General features: G+C 39.1%; 1 protein-coding gene and 1 long non-coding RNA gene across 6 annotated transcripts in view; one reads left to right on the top strand and one right to left on the bottom strand.

The window, feature by feature from the left end:
* Tp63 (tumor protein p63) overlaps positions 1 to 26,242 on the top strand; it is a 210,025-nt gene that overhangs the window by 61,210 nt on the left and 122,573 nt on the right. For all 5 annotated transcript variants that reach the window (NM_001127339.2, NM_019221.4, XM_087575454.1 and 2 more), the window contains 2 exon segments: positions 12,327 to 12,455; positions 13,192 to 13,324. In NM_001127339.2, the coding sequence (NP_001120811.1) occupies positions 12,327 to 12,455; positions 13,192 to 13,324 (262 nt within the window).
* LOC148002663 (uncharacterized) overlaps positions 22,967 to 26,242 on the bottom strand; it is a 29,460-nt gene continuing 26,184 nt past the window's right edge. The window contains exon 4 of the long non-coding RNA XR_015633589.1: positions 22,967 to 25,873. This is a non-coding gene — a long non-coding RNA (uncharacterized LOC148002663). The remainder of the gene's footprint in view (positions 25,874 to 26,242) is intronic.

Raw genomic sequence — 26,242 nt, 5'->3', positions numbered from 1 at the left:
AAAGTTCTGATCCAAATCACCACTCCCCAGCATACAAACCCCACCAATTTCTCATATTATCCCCACCGGTTTTCTCAGAGCCCTAATGTCAGTTGAAGGACATTAAGCTAAACTTCCCCTTACTAAGTGTGTCCTTCATCTGGTCTCTCCTTTGTTCTCCAATACAGAAGTCAAAGGATCTTGATCACTGGAAGACTATCAAAACCCATAAACACCCCTGGCTTTAACTTTTTATACCATCGAATACTGTCTTTATTATCACTGTTGGCTTTTGTTAATTTATTTGCAAGTAGGGGGAAAAAGCATTCATGTGCAGTTTGCATGGCTGAGAGGTCGCACTGTTTCCAGTCTCATGTGGGCAGTGCCTCTCTCAGGCTTGTAGACCTCCCCACCTGAACCTCTTCACAGAGGCAAGCAAACAGAAAGTTCTCCGCAGCTGAGGTTTTCACAGTTAATTACCCAGTGTGCGTCAGTGGGCGGCTGAAAGGAGAGGATGGAGTGCACAGCTCAGGCTCCTTGAGCCCATTCATAAACTCGTCTGCAGAAGGTGAGATACCCCAAACTGAAAAAGGAGCTGCGGTCACAAGGAATTGTCATTGCTGTGCCCTGGAAGGTTTTCGTGGAGACTCAGGTTTTGCTCACAAAACAGGAGCGCTAGCTCTCGGTAGAGCAGGCAAGGGGAAAACCTTGCCAGGCTTTTGTCCAGCAGGTGTTAGGAATTGCCTGTTGTTAGCAGATCAGAAACAGCTTTTGGAATAGTGAGGGATGATGGGTTGTAGGCCTTAAAATATCAGAATAATGGAATAGGGAAGAGATGGCCGTTGTTTACTAATCCTATAACCTTTACACGAGGCGATGTCCTTTAACGAGGCACAGGGATTCCCATGATCCTCGCGTCAGCCGGAGCACACTGAGACAGAAAACGTGGTCTGGCACTGTCCAGGGTGGTGCCTAGATAGGAACTTGAGGCAGTCCCCATGAGCAGCCAGAGGTTGGTGGGAAGAGGATAAAGACAGGGCAGTGCTGTGACAGGCCTTAGACATTCAATTATGACTTCTTTTCTTCAAGCTGCTTCTGTGCGGCTGAGAAGCTTGTGTGTGTCTATTTCACATGCCCAGAGTCCCCTCTCCAGAGGAAGGTTGGCCCACCTGCCAGACTGATTCTGGTCTGATTCCCTCTGTTTGAAATCACCACAGCTGAGGAACAATGCTTCTCAACCATCCCGCATCCTAGCACTGCTTGAGGAATGCCAAACTTGTAAATAAGATCCTTTCCCCCAGATTCCACTCTTCAAAACACGGACTTATTGGATCAGGGTCAGGCTCTTTTATGCATCCTAAGTGTTGTAAGGTATTGCTCAGTTTGAGAAATGAGGGGTAAGGAAAGCCTGAGAGGTTCTGCCTAGAGTGGGATAATGGCAAAAGGCAGAAGGTAAGAAGAACAGGCAGAAGAGAATACTAGGGATGAATTAGTGGTGGGGTGTCTGTTGCTAAAGAGAGGAAAGGAGCCTGCCAGAGGCCGGTGAGCTCCAGGGATCATGGTGGTTCCAGTCAGCTCAGGTAAAATCAGTGTGGGAGGCAGGCAAAATTAAACCAGCAGAGGTTACAGTGAACTCCATGAAGACAAATCAACCCCCTCTCTAGGCTATGGGTATATGACATGTTTGTTTCTCTCAGCAAGAAGGGATGACAAGGTGAAATGACTCCAAAAGGAGTCCTTTGAATTGACTGATGAAGATAGCAATGATATTAATTAATAGGGTAATGTGTGTGTGTGCGTTTGTGTGTGTACGTGTGTATGTCTGTGTGGCTGTGTATGTATGTGAATATGTGTGTCTTTATGTGTGTATGATTGTATGTGAGTGTGTATGTGTGTGTGACTGAATATGTGTGTGAGTATGTGTGTTTGAGTGAGTATGTGTGTATGATTGTGTGTGAGTGTGTGCATGGTTGTGTGTATATGTGTGAACATGTGTGTATGTGACTGTGTGAGTATGTGTATGATCATGTGTGTATATGTATGTGTGTGTATGATTGTATATATATGTGTGTGTGTATGTATGATTGTGTGTGTGACTGTGTATGTATGATTGTATGTGTGTTTGTGTGTGGTTGTGTGAATGAGTGTGTATATGTGTGTGTTTATGACTGTGTGAGTGTATGTATGAATGTAAGTGTATAATATGTGTTTATGTATGTGTGTTTATGATTGTGTGTGTGTGAGTGTACGAGTATGTGTGTTTATGTGTATGACTGTGTGTGTATATGTGTGTGTTTACGTGTGTATGTATATGTGTGTATGTGTGTGTGAGTGACTGTGTGTGTATGATTGAGTGTGTGAGTGTGTTAGTGTGTGTATATCTGCAGGAACCATTGGATTCTAGTCGACCTGATAGCACAGTAGAATGAACCCTAGAGTCTCCAGACCAGGGATCTTGGAATCCAACTTATGTCGCGCACTCACTCCTATCACTGAAGATGAGCTTGATGCCCAGAGGACAGAGACACTTGCCCAAGCCCCCAACCAGTGACAGCCTCCATGAGGGCAGTAAGGGTAGGCATGCAGCTGACCTGTGTCTAAGCCTCTACGTGGCCCATGACTGGAGGAGTCAGCAGCGTTTGTGAGCCCTGGGCCACAGGCTAGCTCACTCAGTTTGAATCTGTCCCAATCATGATGCAGGTATCCTTATATGAAAGTTGCTCAGCTGAGCATGACATCATTTCTTCAACTTAAGGTGGGGATTAGAACAGTGAAATGTTATCATAGTGTGTTGCAATGATCAAACTAGTACAGCCAAAAATATTTAGAAGATGCTTAGCGTGCAGCTCTTACTATGCACCACTGTAACTGGTCTACTCTGTTACTCCGTGTAGTGCTAAATTGGTGTCTGAGCACTGGGGCTTAGCCCAGTGGTGGAGCACTTGCTTAGTCGTGCCTGAGGTTCAGGGTTCAATCCCTAGTGCTGCCAGAGCATTTGGAAAGTGCTGAGCGAATATGGCTGTGACACACTGCCTACTTTGGAATAGACATTTAGAGAAAACTTAATTTTTATCAAGGCAGTCTGAACTTGTCTGAATTTTTGCTGACTCCTCAAGCTATGAGCTTTTGTTTTTTACAATGTTTCTAAGTATTGTTTGTTTGTTTATCTATTGTTACAAATCATTTCAGAGCTGAGTTACATTCGTGATGCAGCTCCGGTCCCATTTCTCCTTTTTATTTCCTGAAAAGGTGTTGCTAAATTGCTCACGACGCCCTTGAACCTCAGGCCCTCCTGCCTTCAACCTGCCTGTCAGGCCTGTGAGCCAGGTCAGGCTTACAGTAATCACTGGCATTAGAATGCTACAAGGGGAAGGACAAAACACTGGCTTTTACCATACTCTCAGTGGTTCTCTTTACCTTTGAAATGTGAAGCTCCCTGCTTCTTACTGAAAAGGCTAAGTACCCTCTTAGCTTAGGGTTGGGCCCTTCCTAGCTCATGAAGACCAAAGTCTCCCTGACTCACACAGTTAGTAAGTGATGAGAATGGCAGTCGAGGGACTCTGAAACCGTGTCCTAGAAAACAGCATCCTCATTCTCCGGATTCACATGACCTGGCACACAGCGTCATCTGTAAGATTGAGAATGTTGGTATCTGCCTCAAAGGATATTATGAAATTGATCAATGTTCTCTGGGTAAATTGTGGGCACCTTTTTATTTTATTTTATTTTATTTTTTTTTGGTTCTTTTTTTTCGGAGCTGGGGACCGAACCCAGGGCCTTGTGCTTCCTAGGTAAGCGCTCTACCACTGAGCTAAATCCCCAGCCCCATGGGCACCTTTTTAATGGGAGCACTGAGATGTTAGCTGCTCTTTAGGCTCTAGCTCCTGGCACTGATGCTTGCGGCCCACTGATCAAATGTGACAAGAATTTGCACAGAGAATAGTTTGACCCCTATTCTCTGTCAGCTACTTCACTGAAAAGTACAACCAGAAACACTAACATCTCCAATGGTCAATCCCTGAATCCTACTAAAACTTCTACAGCATAAGGTATCATTCTAACCAGGAAAGAAAAGAAAAACCCACTAATGACTTAGTGACAATGACAAAGAATATCCCCAGTCCTAAATGAATGAGGACAAAGAGGGAACTAAGTCCATGACTGCAGGCTCTGAGCTAGGAAGGCTGGTCATCGCATAGGTGCATAGTTTGAGAGAGAACGGCAGCAAGTGAGATGACATTAAAGAGAAGTGTTAATGGGTATGGTATACAAGGGGAGTTATAGAGAGGGAATAGACGTTATCTTCAAGGTAGAAGCATCAACGACAGGAAGGGAAGCCAAAATGGGAAAGTTAGAGGCTATGAAACGTGAGAGAAGAAAGGGGTGCTCTCTTAAAATTAACAGTTTCCAAATTGTCCTTTGGTGTACAGAACTAAAAAAACATGTAGGGTTGGGGTACACAGGGAAGGGTCATGAAAGAAGGGAATGAGAAGAAATGCCTTAAGGAAGCTTGTGTTAGGAAAGGGCAAGTCTTCTGAAAGGAAAAGGCAGCCACCAGCTATGATGAATGACTGACTAGAGGAGAAATGGACATATGGGGGATTCTTCCTAATATTAATCACTTTGGTTACGTGTAGGAGGAATCCCTTCAATTATGAAGCTCCATAAATCAGGATAAGTTGAAATAAATTGGGGCATAGGACATGCTATAATTGCTGTTCTAGTTTTGTTCTAGTGTTCTAGTTTTGTTTGGTAAGAGTAAAGCTGATGTGGGATTCTGATTCAGAGTAAATGATGTGTTAAATTCTCATCTTGATGTCATGACTGAACACCTGACAGAGACAAGAGGTGACTGATTTGGCACTTAGTCTCAGTGTATCAATCATTCGAATCAGAATCCTATGGAAGAAGGTCATGGAGTTGCCATTTTCTCTAAAGCTACTTGGCATTGTACCCTGGTAACAGGAGCATCTGAGACTGGCTTTTCTTCTTGGTGGGCAGGACTAGGTATACAGGACTGGGATGATGGCTCAGCAGATGATAGGCCTGGTTGAGCAAGTGGCATATAGGAAGACTAATAAATGCCCAGAACGTACATGTCAGGTGAAAGTTACAGCCTGGATGTATATCGTCCCAGCTCCTAGGTCACAGGAACAGAGAATGTGACTAGACTAGGCATTACCTACGCACTCCAGGTTCACAGAGAGGAACTGTGTTAAAGCACAAGGTGAAGAACTATTGGGGAAGACCACCACCATCAGACTTGAGCCTCCACACACATGTAGATACACATACCCATACACTACACACATATAACTACATACATATGAACAGGTATACACATATATGTATAGCACATACACATAGAATAAATAACTATACAGAAAAAAAGCAAGATTTAGCTCTAGGACATACTGAAGTAACCTACTCCTTTCACCTATGTCCCACTTCATACTTTACATTGACTCTCAATAAAGCAATTATATTACAAATCATATATATATATATATAACTTTATGTATATAAAATATATTAACCCATTGGATTGACCAGAGGCCTCCTGAAGACTCTTCAGACATACTATCTCAGCCACACTTCGAGATATCTTTCACTAATCCCCTAAGTGTTTATTAAGCCGCTCAGGTGACAATCAAAAGTCACCATCACAAATGGCGTGAGAAGAGACACATGGTCATTGTTTGACATGATGATAGAGAAACATTGCCCTCTAAGGAAGCAAATATGTTTATGGGACTTACTTAGAGTAGCTTAGCTCAAAGAGACTGATTTTGTGCAATCCTAAGGATAAATTTATTCATTTGGGGCCTTTAGAGTCTGGTGGGTAGAGTAAAGAGACAATGCCCCAGAAGGCTTCAAGGTATTCTTTGGCCTCCTTAAAGCTAAATATTAATAATTACTATCATTAATATTCATAGTGCTATTATGATCATAACAGAGGAACTCAAAGATTTTATTTTAAACTCAAAGGGTTTATGATTAAAAAACGTAAAAGGAATTCTGTGATCTCAAATGCTTAAGAGGCCAACCAGAAGGCTATCTTACAGAAGATCTAGAGAGGTTGGTAAGAAACTATCAACCAATAATTTAATGAATTGGATGGGTGGATGGATGGATGGATGGATAGATAGATAGATAGATAGATAGCTAGATAGATAGATAGATAGATAGATGATACATAGATATTAGAATGAGAAGTCAACCTAAGAATTTGATCAACTTTTACCTGAGAGTTGGGGAGACTCCCCAAGAATTTGAGTGATCAAAATCTCTTGAGTAGTAAAGAAGGTGACTGCATTTTTGTAGACTCCCATTCCTCACCATGCTTTCTCCCACTGATGCTGAGGCCTTTGGAATGATGCTGAGGCCTTTGGAATACTCTCAGGGCAGAGCTCCATCCAGAGACCCTCTCCGTGCATTTGAATGTCAACTCCTGCTGGTGATGTCACAGGGTTTATAAACTTGGCTTCCCTGTATTTATAAAAAACTTAGGAACCAAACTGGAAAATAAATTTATTTACTACATAACCAGACTTGGAACAGAAAGGTTATAGATTTCTCTGTATCCAGATATATTTCATTTTTTTTATGTAAGAAGACAAAACAACCCATAAGGAAGGGGAGGGGGGAGGGGGATGTTTGCCCGGAAACCGGGAAAGGGAATAACACTCGAAATGTATATAAGAAATACTCAAGTTAATAAAGGAAACTTATTACAAAAAAAAAAGAAGACAAAACAAGACCAGAAAATACATATCTAATAGATTCTGAAAGAGGACCTGAACTCAAGATTCTCCCTGTGCTCTGTTACAGACACAGGGACTTTTGTTTTGTTTGTGCCTAAAAACAAGCTGAGAAAAGATGGAGTTCAAGTTCTTCTCCTAAACCCCTTGAAAGTAATAATTCTGATTTTATTGGCAGTGAAATTCCACCCACACTGTGCCTGGCAGAGTTCTTTATCTCCAGGTCCATTTCTCTGAAGGGTTTGGACTGTTCTTATCTTTTCTTGGTAGGCCAGCTTCAGCTCAGACTCCTCTGAGCCTATTAAATATACCTTGATTGTAGTCTGATAGATGACAGAGGTTATATTTCTTCCACCAGGACTTCTGTGTTGGGTCTTGGATGGCAGTTACTGTGGCATCAAGAGACTACAAGTGGGCCAACAATCTAGAAATATTATTCACTTATCATTACTACTTTTCAATACTATTTCATGTCCATCTTGCTGGCAAGCTTATTGTGATAAGGAATGCTTATTATGATAAAATAGATTCATTATGTTTTTAAAAACATTAATGATAATATCCTAAATATTAAAGTTCCATGATTCCAAAGTTTTATGGGGAATGAAAACTAGGCATTATATGTGTAATTTAGTAAGGCATGACTTTGAAGCAACACAATCTCGCATTAAGTCCCAGTTTTATCATTTACTGCCTGAGTGAACTAGAATAACCTGCTTCTCCTCTCTGAGGCTACAGGGCCTCTGCAAAACTGGAAAAGCAGGCCCCATACACAGTGCACCTTAATCCACACCAAGGCTCTGCTGCCAACCAGCAGACAAGCAGAGCTTAAACCCAAAGGAACGACCTGTGTTGGTTTTTCTGCCCCTCAGAAGGTCATAGTCCAGTGGGGAAATTAGAAATTTGTGTACAAAATGCTGTGATAAAGGGTAAAAATGGGGAAAATTTAGTTACTTTATTAATCACATCTATGGGAAAAACTTCTGAAAAAGCAATATGACTTATTCATTCATTAACTCTTCAGCCTGGCTTTCCACAGCCTGGAGTCTCAGTATATGGTTGCCCATCAAACATTTCTCCAAGACATTCTCCAAGGAATGTTCATTCCTTCAGAGGGATGGCACTGAATTCACAGAGAATTTTATCTTTTAAGCCATTCTACCATATTTCAAGAACACTGATGATAGATAGCAAAACAATTAAGGAGAGATGGGTGTTCAATATTTATTGTAGTGTATTTAGTAATTTAGTGTGATTCATTTTTCAACTTATTTCATAATGATTAGTTCGAATGATAGCTGGGAAGTGATTAAGCTTGGAAAGTCCCAGGAGTTTAACCTCCTGCTTTCAAAAGCCCACAGAGCAGCACAGTGATAGATCTTGAGGAAGCTGATGCTGTAGGAACCTCACCTGTCCTGTGACATTATTGAGGGGAGATGAACCTGACAGACTACACATCCTTCATAGCCAGGACTTGGCATCAGCACATCCTTCACCCTATGTCAGTTCCAGTGTGATTCTAGCTGGAGAGGAGGGTCCTGGAAGAGCTGCTCGTCTTCCCAATAAAGTCATTGAGACCTGGTCAAGAGTGCTTAGAGTCAGAAAACCTGGCAGCAGCAATTAGTTTCCAGCTTCTTACTAAACATTATCTTTTCTGGTTGCTGAATTAGGGCCTATTTGTATATAATCAAGAAAATTTCTATCTTCAAATATACATTTCTATATGTTATAAAGGGAAATATGGTACTTTGTTTTTAAAATGATTTCCCACTTTTTATACTATTGGGGAGATGATAAGTACGGTGTTGCTAAAACACCAGAGGGTGTCCCAGGGATGGTTAAGACTTAGTGGCTCATGGACTAATTTATTTTTAAAAACAGTGAGGAAAGAGCCAAATTAGAGCCTAACAGGGCTGGCCTGGTTGTTGTTTGGTCTGGTGTTTTAGTCCAGCCTTTCCATCTGGTAAATGAGTAGTGTCAAGTTAGAAGTGGTGCCTTCTACAGGGGCAGGAAAGCAAAAGCACATGGTGTTTTCCAGTAACTTCCACAAAGAAAAGTGTTCTTTAATGAATTAATATAAAGGGTAAAGGATAGTTTTTTAGGGGAAAAAGCAGCAAACTCTAAAAGAAAAAACAGAAGGAACAAAACCTTCAGATTTCCAGTGCTTGGGTGTGACTCAGTTGACAAAGACCTTTGAAGGGAGCCATTGTGGCATGAGTAATTGATACTGAGATTCACCCATAGGCAAAGACTTGAAAGATAGGTAAGACTCTCTTCACCCTTCCTGCCCTGTGGTCCTGGATGACCTCTCCATTCCCCTCCTCTATAGTCTTTTGCACTCTGATCTACAGAATAAGACAACTCTCTTTATAGAGGAGATAATTGAACATGTCATAATGTAAACCTTGACCTCCTTCCCTTTCCTCTCTCTTCCCCTCCCCTCTTCTCACCATCCTTTCTTTTTCCTCCCCTCCATCTCCCTTTCCTTCTCATTTCCTCCTCTCCCTTTGGACATCAATATTTCACCAGGTCTACATTACTAAATTTATGTCTCTATTAGAGGTAAGAAATCCACACAGTTTAAGGCAAAATTTATTTAACAAAGTAAAGCAAAGGACAGCATATTCTAGAAGCTATGACTAGAGCCACATGTTGGAAGGGAGGAGTATGTGTTAAAGGATGCAGGTGCCACCCCACTGGTTCTGCATTATATAATTTAAAGAAATGTCTATGAATATGTATTATATAGGTGACATAGGAATGTCTATGAATATGTATGATACAGGTTACTAATAGAAAGTGACACTTCTCTCAAATTATGCAGGGTTAGAGAAATGGATACTGCTTTTTGAGTTTGTCTTTTTCTTTCTTAATAAGTGTGTGTGTGTGTGTGTGTGTGTGTGTGTGTGTGTCTCCATGTGTCCCCATATCATGTGTCCACAGAGCCCAGGAGAGGCCATCAAATCCACTGGAACTGGAGTTACAGGTGATGTATACCAGCAGACAAAAATGGAAGAGAGCTGGAGTCCTCTGAAAGCATGTTTGTAAGCACTTAGCCATATCTGCAACTCCATATTAGTGTATTCATGTCCAGGTTCAATTACAAAGTTCACCGCTAGCAAATGGTAGGGGAATATAGAGTCAAACTACATTACAAACGATACTATGATGTTTGAGGGGTGTTGTTGTTGTTGCTGCTGCTGCTGTTGTTTAATTTAGATAGCTTATTAGTGTATATATGTGGTAGTTGGGTAAATCCCTTGGCAGCTTAGTTTCTGATGCACTAGGAAGACGCTAACTACAGCTTCGCGAGTGTTTAGCAATAAGAAGCATTCTCAACATTGGAGGAAATGCCTCTGAGGATCTAGACTGTGGTTTTTCTTGGTTTCCTTACGTTTGTCTCCTGACCTACCCAGGCTCACATTTACCAGACTGTGATGATTTGTAAACAGTTTAGCGTTTGAATTTGATAAATATTTTGTCTTCTTCCTGTTGTCTGTTATAGCCTGCTCACCACAATGTGCTAAGCAACCATGTTAAGTCTTTCCACTAGGCAATCTCCAGACATATTGGTAAAATATATATTCTGATTATATGCTTCAGATTGGTTAGCATTGTGGAGGTAGATACACTGTTCTAAACAGTGAAAAACATGTAGACTTAAGGACATGCGTACACACACACACACACACACACACACACACTTGTGACACTGAGGATTTTGGAAAAGATTTGTGAACCTTATTGTATAATATTTATTGTAATTAGTTATAGACCTATAATTATCTTGAAGTAAAAAAATGTAGTTGATTTAAAATGGCTTATAAAGGAACTATTGAAATGGCTCATTGGTCCCGAGCCGTCCATACTGCAGTTTGTGTCCCAGTAACCATTACTGGAAGCTCACATTGACCTGTAAGTCCCTCTCCAAGAGATTCAGTTCTCCGTTCTGTTTCCAGCTCATACCTGCAGTCATGGACATATACCTCACAAATGCTCATGTGTGATCACATGATTACAATGAAAATTTAAATCGTTAATGAATAACTTACAAAAAATTAGCTTTCAGTTTAAGTCCTAGCGCCCCTGCTCCTTTGGACATGGCATGCAAGTTTCGCATCCTCACTGATTGCACAGCCCAGCATTCTGGATACATTTAATACATAGAATTAACATAGAGCTGCATTAAATAATTTCACCTAGTCATTGTCTACCTCAGCATTTCATATTCAACTGCAGCCCAAACTGGAAGAGATAGACTACTGGTTGACCTTGCTACTCTATCTTCTTTGCACATCAGCTCCTCCTGCTCTGGTTAATTCTCCTGTCAGCCACTTATCTCTTTCTATGGTCACGCAAAACCTACATCTCATTTTATCAAGCTGTTTATACATGTTCATTATGGATTTGTTTTGCTCTCTTCTCCATCATGACCTCCCAGAGCAGTGAGACAGTCAGACTCACTTTTTATTTCTAATAGCCATTTGCTTCATTATTTCTATAGGTTTAACCTGATCAAATAAATGAGTTGATGAGGTAGTTTGGTAATCATTTGTTAATAAACGCAGTGCTGTGCTCTGTTACCCTGTAAATAAAACATAGAATAAACATTTGAAAGGGGAAAGAGAAGATTGTCCTTGTACGCTATTAACTTGACTCTTTCTTATATGAATATCAATGTTTTAAGAGCATAACTAATTTCATTCTGAGGTAAAATTAGCCTACTGATCATTATAGCAAATCACTACCCAGATTATCTAGGCAGATAATGTTCAGACTTGGAGAATAGATCAACTGAGAAAGCTTGAATTTCACTCTAGATAAACAGATGAAAGTTGAATTGAAAAAAAAGAAAATATACTTGGGGACTGAGCAGCAAGATGAACAAATTGAGGTGGCATTAATTGGCCCAGTACCCTGGTGTTTGTTTATCCTTTAGTTAACTGGAATTCTAACTCTAATTAAGCACCACCTCCACACACCATGGTAAGCAACTAGTGATTAAACAAAGAAAGCCATAAGTCCAGCAGCTTGCGTTTATTGTCCTGGAGTGCTATGCTGAAATTGTAGTCATGTGAGAAGTTATTAATCTGAGGGTGAAATTTTAGTTCTCTGAAATCACTTCTGTGTTTCAATGCCCCTTCTTACCTGCTGGAGGCAGAATGGGCAGATAATCAGTTGAGGCACTTATAAAATAGGTTTAATGATAGGTCGGTCGGAGTTGCCCTCAGACTTAATGAAGGGGTGTTTATTTTCTTTTTGAAATCTGTGCTATGTTGGAAAGTTTAAGCACAGCATACAATAACAATGCTATTAATTAAGAGAGATGAATTTGATTTTTTTAAAAAAAGACTTGATTGTCTAGCAGTGGAACCTCTGTCTTATTTTATTTAGGACAGAATGCAGCCCATGATGTTCTCTTAAAAAAAAAATCATCAATTGCGAAACTTAGAAACTGTGCTATGTATGTCTGTATGACTTTATAGACTCATTGGTGTTTTCCAGATAGTTTCTGTTTTGATGTAATTAGCAGGGTCACAATTACAGAAACTATAATCTTAGCTTCATTTTTTTTGTCCTTTTAAGTTTCATAGAAACCCCATCTCATTTCTCCTGGAAAGAAAGTTATTACCGGTCCGCCATGTCGCAGAGCACCCAGACAAGTGAGTTCCTCAGCCCAGAGGTGTTCCAGCATATCTGGGATTTTCTGGAACAGTAAGTATCAAATAATCAAGAAGTGTACCATAACTGCTTAAAAATAAGTAAAACCAAATGGCTAAAATATAATTTACTACAGAATATGTCTAGATCTGTTTCTAAAAAGTTACAGATTTGGAAAGTTATTGCCTCCAATAATAACTGTGCATTGAAAATAGTTTTCTTTCTTTATAGTCTTCAAACCAAAAGATAATCATTACTGCAAAGTAATATTACTGTAGATATTCTGAATGCCCCTACCAACAATCCCAAACATCTTCATGTGTCTAGTGTCTGTCACTCAATAGTCAATACTATTCTCGCTTAAAGACTTATATTCTAAGAAGGTGAACCACCCCACATTACTAGTTGCTTTAATGTTTCTATAAGAAATATTGTTTAATCAAAAATAGATTTTAGTCAGCACGAAGATAAAAAAGGGAACATTAGTATGTTTACTGCCTACTACTGAACTCATAGAAGCTGAACGAAGCACCCTCCCCTTTGTACCCATGTTAGCCTGCAGGTCATGCAACGGAGATCATGGCTCCTACTTGAGAAATAGGATTTAGTTTGATCTTCCTCAGATTTTTGCATACGGTAAACAGTTGAGTCAAGATTCAAACTGGGGCTTCTGATCCTAAACAAGGCTTTGACAACCTTGAAGCAGAAAGTATCCATTGATACTAGTCAGTTAAACGTGCTGTAGTCTCTTCCAATGGGTAATCCATACCTTCTTCCCTCCGTGTGTTAGGCCTATATGCTCAGTACAGCCCATCGACTTGAACTTTGTGGACGAACCATCAGAAAATGGTGCAACAAACAAGATTGAGATTAGCATGGATTGTATCCGCATGCAAGACTCAGACCTCAGTGACCCCATGTGGGTGAGTGCCATGAGCTCCCTCTTCCTGTATGGGTGAGGCTATTCACAAATCAAAGTACATGACTCTGATTGGACAACACCATTGTGGGGGAGAGCTAATACAGTCCACTGGGAAAGGATTTTAGCTGGGTTTTTGTAGATTCCGGGTCTTTCTCAGCTTCCCACAGTGGGTAGAGACAGAAGGTGGAAATGATTTTACCTTGTGGTGTTTGTTTGTTTGTTTGTTTGTTTGTTTTTTCTGAGGTGTTCTTCATGTTAAGCCTAAATTAGAGAAGGTGATTTCAATAAAGTTTCCATATTTGTAGACAAGCAGACACTGGATCGAATTCTGCTCAGATCCTTCTAGTGTTGTGTTCTATGCACATAATCAGGAAGTAAAGCACAAAGAGACACATGGTGCATAAACTGTACTTTCTGGACATTCCCACAGTGTCCCTCATGTTAGGATGCTAGGTCTGCTACCTCTTTATTAAATGGTGAAACTGTACTGGTGACTTCCACCTCTGGCTAGGTCAGGAGTATTGCTGTTAATTTGAAACAGGTCCTGTACAAAGGAAAACACTCAGGTAATTCCAAACAATGATGAACCTGCCTTATGGAAGTTGTGTGTTCTGGTACTCAAGAGATTTTCTATTCCAACTCTTGGCTGCATAGGAATAGAAAAAGTTAGGAAGTGTAAAATCACACCCTTTAAATCCCAGTCTCTGTCACTATTGTAGTTCACACTGATGTACGTGGTTTCCTACTGTTCCAGAATGTTCCATTGTTTCCTTTTGTTGTTGAAAACATTCTCTTCCAAATTATCATTTCCAAGTTTTTCTACCCTCTATTCAATTCTTATCTGTCCCTCACTGCCCGCTTTGCCCTGCTTTCTCTTGGGTCCTTTCTCTGTAACTAGCTCCACACGCCCTGGCACTAAACACCATCCATCTGAAGCAACCTTGGGGAAAAGCTGTATTAAAGTCTGCATTACACAGCACCATACTCGTTTACTTCTCTGCCTTTTCAGGAATAAGGAGCTACGTGTTTGTCATTTGAGTGCTCAAGAGCACAAAGCAGGGGTTCAGGAAGAATGCACGGTGGGCTTTTACCTGAGAGAAAATATAAAAACAAGCCCAATAATGCACTTGGAGACTGGTGTGTTGGAACTCAAGGGAAGGAAAGAGAATGAATTCAATTAAATAAAGACATTTACTGTCCTCTAGATCCCCTGCTTTAACTGAAAAGAATTTACAATTGTCATAAATTATAGTTGAGTATGAATTGTCAACTTCTATATTGGTTTCGTGCCAATACCTTCTTATCTTTATCTCTATATACACATATTTGGATACGAATGGCAGTTACAAAGATGGGGCCAAATTATAGCAGGCATCATCAGCAGGCCTGGCAAAACAGTGAGTTGGTGCACGATGCCAGTAATTAGTGTTGTGCTCTGTAAATTAGAAAGTAGAGACTCTAAGATGCCTAGCCCCACTCAACTGCTGTACGGCTGTGTGGGGCTTTCCATGCTGTGTAGCAGACGTTCTTGTTTCCATTACAGGTTAATTGCTAAATACTTTCTAAAGTCTACACATAAATTATTCTCCCCATCAATACAGTATTTTAATAACTTGGGAATTCAGCCAATTCTTTTCTCACTGCACAAGAAATACAACTCTATAATGGGCATGAAGAGGCATGGCAGATTCTTAAGGACAGAAATTTAGAAATTCATCCTATGGTTTCCTGATTTTTGATATGGCTAAGAAATGGAATCATGGTGTTTTCTTCTGGTTATTAACAAAAAAAAATTAAAGTGCTGATGTTAAACTAGGTTCTATTAAATTGTAGATTCTGCATGTCTTTTAAATTAGAATATGTTTTCTAATTATAAAATTAGATTTGAAAATTAGTTCTGTTGAGATAGTTAATGAGAGTGAATAAAATATCTCAAAAATTCATATTTTAATCTATTTTTCAGGTGCCTTAATGGTCCTTGATTCTGTTGTTTGATATATTGCTATATTTCTCAGATTTGTATTACTTTGGATCTGTGTAAGCACATCTTAATATGTTTTAAATATGAATTAAATATTAACAGTTACACATTCTCCTCAGTGATGGATGCTAGCCAAACAAGTATTTTACATGTATTTATTTTTTATCTTTCACATTAAATTAGATTTCTCTAAGGAAACTGACTGGTAATTATCTAAAATGCTCTGTATTTTTAAATCCTTACTGATTCATCTCAGATACACATGAGAAGTCTTCAGCTCTACATTATTAAAAGACTAATATCTAAGTTGTATGCATGTATATATGCATATGTGTGTGTGTGTGTGTGTGTGTGTGTGTGTGTGTGTGTGTGTGAGAGAGAGAGAGAGAGAGAGAGAGAGAGAGAGAGAGAGAGAGAGAGAAAGAAATTTGGTAAAGACATAGACCATACCACCTGTCTTAGCACCTATCATATTACCCTATATATGATACTGATTTACATAAAACTTTCATCATGTGTATGGATACAGACATATTTAGTGTCTTGCTTCTTACGATGCAGATGAGGAAATCAATGGTCCTTTCCTTGAGAAAACCATGAAATATCATTAAAAGCAAATCAGGAAAAAATTGTTCTTAAATTACTGAGAAGTATGTATATTCTTATAAAAACATTACAAAATAATGATTTATTCAAACTAAGAAATTATAGCAATATGTTACAGAAAAGGTGATTTTGTGATTAGGCTTTGGAAATTGAATAAAATTGATTAAATGGGAGGAAAAAAATGTAATTCACATTTGGAAAACTGGTATCATCAAAGCATAGCTTGAAGAATATCAGAAATTTGAAGAGATAAGGTTGAACTTTTCAACTACTAAAAATATATATGAGAAACAATTGAACATTAAAAACTAGAGCGTTTAGGGCTTGAGAGATGACTCAGCTATTAAAAGCATAGATGCTTTACCAAAGGATTGAGATTATGTTCCCAGCACAGACCCTGACTGAAATTAAAAGGTTCCACTGTAGCAGTTTCCAACCTGTGGGTTGAAACCCACTTGGGAGTTATATGTCAAATACCTACAGATCAGATATTTACATTAAGATTCATAACAGTAGGGCTAGAGGAATGACTCGGCGGTAGAGTACTGACTGATCTTCCAGACATCCTGAGTTCAATTCCCAGCAACCACATGGTGGCTCACAACCATCTGTAATGGGCATCCAATGCCCTCTTCTGGTGTGTCTGAAGACAGTGACACTATACCCACACACACGAAATAAATAAATAATTTTTTTAAAAGATTCAAGTAGCAAAACTACAGTTATGAAGTAGCAATGAAGTAATTTTATGGCTGGGGGTCACCACACCAGGAAGAGCATGTATCCAAGGGTTGCAGCATTGGTAATGTTGAAAACCACTGCTCTAAAGAATGATATTCTTTTTTGCATATTTGGTAGAACTTAACAATAAAATCATGTAGGCCTTTTCAGAAGCTTGACATTAAATTTCTTCGTGAGACTATTCATGTTATTTATCTTGAACAAGTCTGGACAAAATATAGTTTTTGAGAAAATGATTAACTGAATCATAGTTGCTGCGCCCATACACATAGAATTGTTGAAATATTGTTTATATTCTATTAATCCCAGCAAGATATAGAATTACATATCCATTTATTAGGTTGGAAACTTTCAATACCAGAGACTTACTGATTTTGTTCAACTTTCAGTAGAACACCTCACATTTTACTTCAACTTTTTTTTTATATTAGTTTTCTCTGGCCAACCTCATATTTTCTGGCTTGCATTTCTACCTTCAGTGCCTTTGGTTTTATTTTGCAAGCCCCCCTCCCCTTATGTTTTTTCCTGAACTTTCTTTTCTCTTTCTCCATCTCTTCCTGATCTATCTCTTCCTCTATTTCTCTTCTCCTTGTCTTCATCCTCAGTTTTCTTATTTGTAGTTTTATTCCTCTTCCTCTTCCACCTGCTTCTCTTTTTTCTTTCTTACCAACAGCCATCACTTTATCAAAGTGTTAATGTCTAAGCTGCCTCAATAGAAATTTGTATCATTGGGTTGATTATTTCCCTTGTTTTCCTCCGGAGATTTTAACATGACAACAATAAATTTCCCAGTGGATACTGCTTTAGCTGCATCTAGAGACATTGATGTGCTTAATGTGTTTCTCAGTTACCGATTAGTTTTAAATACGTGTACATTCTGGGGGGACTTCAAATTTGATCCATTCGTGTTTAGAGTAAGGCTCTGAAACGTAAGACAGGAGCTCTGCTTTTGTTGTGTGGGAAGTTCTCTAGTAGCAATTGGATCCAGCTGGTTTTTGGAACTATAGAGTCCCACATCCTTCTGGTTTTTTGTCTCCTGTTTCATTGTCTACAGTGTTGACATTTTCAAGCAATAATTATGGATCTTTCTCCTTTGTCAAATACTCATGTGTTTTCTACATATGTATTGGGAACATGATAATCTAAGATTCGTAATATTCATGGTGACTTGACCATGAATTGTGGAATCCTTCTATTAATTTCTGCTAGTGTATTTTGTCAGTCTACTTTGTCTTGAGCAATAATTCAGTGAACTGAAATTTCTAGTTATTTGCTTTTTACCTGAGGAGTCTTTCCTTCATCGTCTTTCTTATCATTGTATTTGAAATCAGTTTCTCTTAATAATATGCAATTGGATTACTTACATGCATTATGACAATCTGTGCCCTTTTTGCTGTGCACACCATTTATATGTAATAGAAGATGTGTTCTCTTGACTGTGGTTGTTTTATTTGTTCATCCCATCATTCCTGTTCCGTTTATTTGGCCTTTTTAGAATACTTGACCTCTTTGTTCTAAACGTTTTAATTTACCTATTTTGTCTTTAGTTGTCTTTGCAGAGTGTAGTGGTCCTCTAAGAATCTCAGTTTTATATGTTGTCATCCACGTAGAAGTAACATAGAAAAGGACGTAGAATGGAATATGCAGTCTCTTAGCCTCTTCGCACGATAGGCGCACATCACCAGACACTGACTGTTACCGCAGAAACTGGCAGATTTCACTTTCACCTCCCTAAGCAGTGAATTCAAAAGAAGATGGGCTAGTTTTGAGTAGAGTTCTTTACAGCTCTGGTGCTCTTGCTTAGGGGAAAACTATAATTCTCATTGAATTCTCATTTCTCTAAGAAAATGATAGAACTTAACTTACTATCTGTCAGGTACCAGAATGTTTTTTTTTAAAGGTAAACAACACCTATGCTTTTAAGCAGAGCAGGAAGACAGCCTAAACTCTCATTCAGACTCCTGAATCTATGGGAATTTCTAAATTACACTTGAATTTTTGTCTTTCTCCTCTGCCTCAGCTTGCCAGTGCACATGCGCACATGAATACATTCCCATGGAATGCAATTTGAACCACAGGAACATTATAATATTAGAGAATCAAGTCTGTACAGCTTTTGGTATATATGCTGTTTTAAGTCTTCCTCTGCCAAGTTTTACTATTTAAATATATATTAAGTTTACACCCTCTGAAAAAAGAAACCTATTTTGAAGTTGCTCAAAGAAATTACCCTGAGTAACTTAAGTCAGACCGGAGTTAGAACCTTACACACATGCCCTATCCTGGCTTCAAAAAGTTCTGATGAACGAGGCAAGAAATAATCATTCGTCATTTGCTATGTGCCCTTGTCTCCAGGCTTCTAAGATGTGCGTTTTCTGCTGACTAAGCCTTGCACCATTTCTTCTCTTCACTTTCTTGGCTTCCAGGAGAACTCTACAGTCTTTCCCACATGATTCCCACTCCTATCCTTTGATACCTACCTCTTCCCTACAATACCTACACTCTAGCCTGGTCATTTAGGTAACTGATTCAATTAGTGTGATTAGATTTGCTTAAAATCTTTCAAAACTGTTCAATGAATACCTTGCTACATAGGACTTCATGATTTACCTTTTGTTGCTAAATTGTATCATGGGATCTGTAATAAAAAACAACAGGTGTTGGCTTTGTCTTCAGAGCTCCCCAGAGACTCCAGTAGCATGTATCCATAAACATTCCTTTCCTCATTTGTATAGAAAAGTCTAATAACAGATGTCTTTACCCAGGAAAATTGTGCTAATTTTCTTCCTTCAGAGTTCCTTACATGTAAAAATATAGAACCAATCACTTGCTATTATTTTTTTGTGGTCACTTGTCTACTTTGCATATAAGCTCTTTAAATACAGTACATAGGTTGTGCTTTAAAAATAATAGTAATAAATTTATCTACTTCTAAAATCATCAATTTAAGAACTTTATATACTCCCAAAAGCATGTATGTCCCATGTCATGATAATACATATGAACATTGAAATTTTTTCTACTCTTCTTTTTAGATGAAAAATATATTTTGAGTCAAGTCATGATTTTTTCCTTTTGTTGAAAATATTTTTTCTAATGTAATATATTCTGACTAGTCTTCCCTCCTACTTCTTGAGTTCCTCATCATATCACCCATCCAGATTCACCCCCTTTCTCTATTTCATTAGAAAACAAGCAGGCTTCTAAAGAATATTTATAATTTTTAAAAAAGATATAACAAAAGTTAAACCATCAGAATTGAACAAAACAAGCAAACCGGAGGAAAGCAGTCTAAAAGAAGGCACAGGGACCTATTTGTTTGCACACTCAGAAATCTCATAGGAACATTGAATGGGAAGTCATAATATAAGTGCAAAGAACTGGTAAGGTAAAGAAAGATGAAAAATATATGAATAAGATCATATTAAAATAAAGAATAATAAGATAAAATTTTACGAAACAAAAAGGAAAAGTCCTGACATGACTTGAGACAAGCTACAACCAATGGTGCCATTGAGTTCATTTTTCATTGACCATTTATAGTTGGGCATGAAACTTGCCCTTTAGAGTAGTTTGCTCCTCCAGTCAGACTCTCTAGGAGAAAACTCACTTTTAATGTGTAAGTGGTTATCATTTGGAGATTACTTTGGGTGTTAGGTTAGGTATAGAAGCTTAGAAGTGCATGTGTCATATCTCCTGTCAACCCTAGGATGCCATCCAGTCCAGACCCTTGCAGGCCCTGAACTTGCTGCCTCAGCCTCTGTGAGTTCAATATGTGTGTCAATCCTGTTGATTGAGAGGGCCTTGTTTTCTTAATGACTTTTATCTCCTCTGGATCTTATACCATCTCTGCCCCTTTTTCTGTGGGGTTTCCTGAGCCCCAAAGCAAAAGATTTGATGGGGACATATATTTAAGGCTGAGGATATGGAGGTCTCTCATTCTCTGTATAATATCTGGCTGTGGGTCTCTGTGTTTCTTCCCATCTGCTACAGGAAGAGGTTTTTCTGATGGCTGAGCAAAGCCCCGATCCATAAGTATAGTATTATGTCATTAGGAGTCATTGTATTGGTACTTCAATTCTATTCCATTGATCAACATGTCTGCTTTTATGTCAATACCATACTGTTTTTATTAATGTAGTAATACTGTTTTAATACTGTAGTTTTATTACTTTGTAGTACAACTTGAAACAAGGACAGGTGGTACATCCCGTAATTCATTTATTGTTCAGGACTATTTAGTTTCATTTGTTTTGTTTGTTTCATTTGTTTGTTTCCACATGAAGTTGCAAATAGTTATTTTAAGATCGGTGAAGAATGTGTTAGAATTTGGTCATAATTGCATTGAATTTGTAGGTTGTTTTTGATAAGATGGGCATTTTTACTATATTAATCCTACTGATCCATGAGCATGGGTGATCCTTCCATCTTCTGATATTATCTTCAATTTCATTCTTCAATGTCTGAAAGTCTTTATCATGTAATTTTTTCACTAGCTTGGTTAGAGTTACCACAAGGTATTTTATAATATTTGAGACCATTTTGAAAGATACTATTTCCCTGATCTTTTTTTCCTCTCTGTCTGCATTTGTGTACAGGAGGGCTATTGACTGAACTTCAAGTCTCTTGCAAATGTTTTATTAAATATGTTTGTGTCTATGTTCATAAAGGAAATTGTTCTATAATTCTCATTCTTTGTTGAGTCTTTATGTCACCTGAGTATCAGTGTAACTGTGTCATTAAAAATAATTGAACCATAGTCCATAGTCCTTCATGGTTTTTTTTGTTTGTTTTGATTCATTTTTTAAATGAAATAATTTAAAAAGTATTGACTTTAACTCTTCTTTGAAAGCCTGATAGAATTTTATGCTAAAAGTATAAGGCCTTGTCCATGGGCTTTGATTTTGTTTTTGTTCGTCGTTTGTCTTATTTTCTCCACCCATTGTGATTGAAAATTTTACAGGATATAGTAGTCTGGTCTGGCATCTGTAGGCTCTTAGAGAAAGTAGAACATCCAACAAGGCCTGTCTGGCTTTTAGAGCGTCCTTTGAGAGCTTAGGGTTATTCTAATGGGTCTGTGAACACATGTTACTTGGTCTCTTTCTCTTGCAGCTTTTAATATTCTGTTTTGTGCATTTAATATTTTGAATATTATGTACCAAGGGGAATTTATTTTTCTGTCCAGTCTATTTGGTGTTCTGTGTGTTTCTTGTACCTTGGATAGCTATCTCCTTCCTTAGATTAGAGAAATTGTATTCTATTTTTTCTGTGCCTTTATCTGTATTTCTTCTTCCTGTATTCCTATTATTCTTAGAATTTTTCATAGTATCACAGATTTCCTGGATGTTTTGTGTCAGAATATTTTTTTTTTAGATTTAGCACTTTCTTTGATTGAAGTATCCATTTTTTTCTATCATGCCTGAGATTCTCTTCTCCATATTTTGTATACTATTGGTGAGGCTGATTCACCTATCCAAGTTTCTTGATTTTTCATTTCCAGATTTCTTTCATTTTGGATTTTCCTTGATTCTATTTCTATTTTCAGGTCTTGCTCAATATTCTGGAATTGCTTTCACTATGGGTGTTATCACTGAATTTTAAAAAGGGTTTATTTCATTTTAGGAACCTTTATCATATTCATAAAGGCAATTTTAAGGTGTTTTCTTATGCTTCAGCTGTTTTGTAGTTCTCAGGACTTACTATGGTGGGGTTGTTGGGTTCTAGTGCAAACACACTGTCCTAGCTGTTATTGATTGTTATATTTTTATGCTGGAGTCTGGGCATCTAGGTTTGCAAAGATTGTAATTCTTGCTGATGTCTGGTATTGTTTTGTTGAGTGAGTATTTTGGCTCCTTGGTTTCTGTTGCCCTCTTTGGTTCTAGGGAGAGTGTTGTGGCCATGTGCTGCCTGGTTGGAAATTCTTCTGGTATTCTGATAGGTATGCTCACTGGTGTTCCAGATAGAATGTGCTCTTGCTTCCCTAGATGGAGAATTATAAATAAGTTTTATAAAACCCTCTTTTATTTTTCTGTTATAGATCTTTTTACTTCTCCTGACACACATACGCGCGCACACACACACACACACACACACACACACACACACACGCACGCACGCACGCACATACACACACTTAATTACTATAATACTGATTGTTCAGACTTAACTACATTATAACTTTTCTGTTGGTAGAATCTTTTAGAAAATATTTAGATATGGATGTTCTCTTATGATAGATACTTAGGTACATAATTACTAGGTAAAATCATCTACAAAATGGGCTTGTTTCCTGGAATTTTTTCTTTTTTTATTGTTGCTCTCTGTTTATATTTCAGTTAGTTGTGCAGGAGTGCTTACAAACTGGACATCATTTTGGTGATACAGTATCTTCTGGGGAAAAAATACAAATATCTGTAGGAGACTGAAGTGTCCGGTGATTTGCGCACCATGCTGGAGTGTCTCCTTTAGTAGCACCTTTCTTTTCCGCCAAGTTATCTGTAGAATTCATAAGGATAGATATTTTAGCTGAAAGGAATAAGTCCTTTCAGAAACTGGAGCAGTTAATCAATGCAGGAGCAGACTGTCTGTGACAAGGACAGGATGGAAAATCCATGGTAGAAAAGCATGTATAGTGTACAGCCTTCATCCTGGGCACAGGATGTCATTTTCTCCTTTCCCTCCAGCACTTCTTAACTTTCCTGAAGAAGCTCTAGTTATCTACTCAGCTGGTGGGATGTAGAATTCATTCTGCGACTATAATTGAAATGTGGCAGCAAGGAAGCATTTCACTAAACAAAAAAAGCACCCTCGCCATTCCTATGAGTCTGTGTGTAATCTCCTTTGCTACTTATGGGGACGGTCACTGTACATTTAGTTTAGACGGAATTCAGACGTCTCCGACAGCAGACTGTTTTTCTCTTTTCTTCTTTGTATGACCCAGCCAATGGGAAGACATCACTTTGTTCAGGAGTGCCAAGGGAGCGACTTTACCTTAAACACACATATGCATTTCAACCTTGAACAAACAGGCTGCTTAATAAAATAAGGGCAAGGGTTTTCTTTTCTTTCTTTCTTCTCTAGAAATTCACAAATATCACTTGACAGCTGACGGCTCTTCCCGTACAAAAGAGGCTGTTTGCTTTTTGCTTTGGTGTTTGGGTAAACTGCAGCCCACACTGGCAGAGAATGTATCGCCTAGGGGAAGGTGTTTGCAGTCCCGGTGTTTAATCTGAAAAGAAACCCTTTTCCTTCTCTCCCTCTGCAGAGGGAGGGTTGGAAATGATAGCCCCAGGGGAATAGTTTCCGTGACACCTGTCTGGGGGGGTAACCTCAGCAAAGTTACTTAAGACACTGTGCTCAGTGTGTCTGGATTCACAGTGAAGAAGTTGAAAAGGACAGATAAACAGACAGGGATTTCAGCAGACGTGGGAAAGCTGATGGTAACCTTGCATTGTCTTAAAAATGTTAGCAGCCTGCTGACTCGCAAAGAAAAATACTGGCTTTCCTTCCACCAGGAAATATAGTTTCAACCTGAAAAGCTTGGAAAACGCTTAAGAGATTAAGGGAACTTGGGAAGTGCTCTAGCGGCTGTTAACCTTTCTACAGTGATAGTAACTAACTAACGTGCTTTTCCTACAGAAATAGGCCGGTTCAGTCAGTGTGTAGTGACTTCTGTTGCTCCAGGGACGGTCTTCACCACGTACTGTAAGTTAATAGTGTTTCCTGGCAGTGAGCGGTTTAGTGGTCCAGTATCAGGCTGATACCTGTCACTATGCTGAGTCTGCGAAATAACTGAATAAATGGTAATAAAAAATGTCTTCTTCCAAGGAATCTCCAAGTTCTGAGGGGAGGGACTTCTCCAAACAGCCCTTGTTGAGGAAAGAGCTGAGAAGAGCAGGGAAACTCTACATGTGACACCATCAGGAATTCCGATAAGCTTGTTTCTATTGGAAAGCTGAAGAAATGTTGCTATTTAAAGGAATATTAAAAGAATATTCCTGGAGATGGGAGTGACTCAAGACCAGGATTTAGCTCAAGTACATCAAACCCTGAACGTAAGGCAATGAGTAGCAGTGCATAGAAAGAATGGAAATACATGAGTCACCTGGTGACTCAGTTGACAATTTGGAGCTTTTCCTGGAAGGGGAGGGATATAGCTCAGTTGGTAGGACCCTTGCGTAGAATGCACAGTTCTGGGCTCACGCATGAGCACTTCATCACAGAACAGGAAAGCAGTTGCCTGGAAACTGAAGCACAAAGACCACCATGGGGCCTTTAATGAGAAGCCCCTCTTAAGTGCATCTGAGAAATCAACGAAATCCACCCAAAAATCTACAAGCCAGGAAAAGAATGTAACAATGGACAAATAGCCGAGACGGGTGAGTGTAAGAGAAGAGTTATGTCTGTGAACCGCGTCCTTGCTCAGCTGGGCATCAACAGCTAGAAGAAGGCTGGACAGCTGTAAGGAGACTGCACATGCCTGCCTCCTGTGTGCCCTCTCTGGGTCTTTGCGAAGAAGAACCAGTGTTGGGGCCACTGACCCAGTCTGCCTTTGCAATTAGTCCCTCGTCATCTCGCCCATATTCACTGAGGATAGACTACTCAGGCAGCAACAGGGATAAAAGTAAATGTTCCTTTAGTTCTCTTAGTTTCAATATCATAAGAGAAATAATTATGCATCTCACTAACTATGATACAAGAACCATGTTGGTGGAGTGCTAGGAATGAGAGGTAAAATGAAGCTAAGGAAAACCAATGATTGAAGGCATTATTTCTGATCAGAAGGGCCACAGAGACCTCTCCAGGGCAAAAGGAAAGCCGTAGATGTGCATGACAGTCATGCCTTCTGTGTGCACTGTACACACCTGGAGAGAACTGTTCTAGTGTCCGCCGCTCCCTTGATGCTCCACTTCCCTTGAGGACTCCAGGTGCCCACCAGAAGTAGCCTGCCTGCCACTCCATGAGTGTGTTGCCTCTTTGGTCTGTTAAACATATTCTTTGTGTTTAGAAGAGATGTATGGTTCTCTTCTGTAAAAAAAAAAAAAAATCAAAACAGCAACAATAGCAAAAAGGAACAGGTCCAGCTTCTTTGCACGTACTCACCATCCTGCCAAGAAGCTGAGCGCACTTAATGGATATTACTTAAGTCATTTCTTGCCACACCTTCTTAAATCAGTGGAAAGTGAGCAGGTATTTTTCATGTGCGACTGTGGTGCCCCTGTGCTGCAGGATAGCGAAACAGAAACTACATTAGGAATAAAATCACGATTTTCTTTCCTCTTCAACCTTGCCACTCGCTTCTCTTCAAACCAGAACTAGATGGCCTTGTAAAACGTGGCTTGGTAAAGTGACCTGTTCCTTAGCTATTTGGGCGTGGTAGCCCATTATTTGGGGGTAGATGGAGCTTTACTGGGGCAATCCAGTTGCAGTGATGGCTACACTAGGGGAAAGGAATGAGTTAAAGACATGCACCACACCATTAGAAACAGAGACAGCTCCAGTGTTTGAAACTGACCTAACAGGGAAAGCTCGGGAGGGTTTGGAAAACCCATCCTTTTTGTGAATAGTTGATAAAAGAACCAAGCAGCCCAA

This window comes from Rattus norvegicus, chromosome 11 (assembly GCF_021556685.1).
Source record: "Rattus norvegicus strain SHRSP/BbbUtx chromosome 11, alternate assembly SHRSP_T2T, whole genome shotgun sequence".
Lineage (NCBI taxonomy): Eukaryota > Metazoa > Chordata > Mammalia > Rodentia > Muridae > Rattus > Rattus norvegicus.
This window is presented reverse-complemented; position numbering and strand designations above follow the sequence as displayed.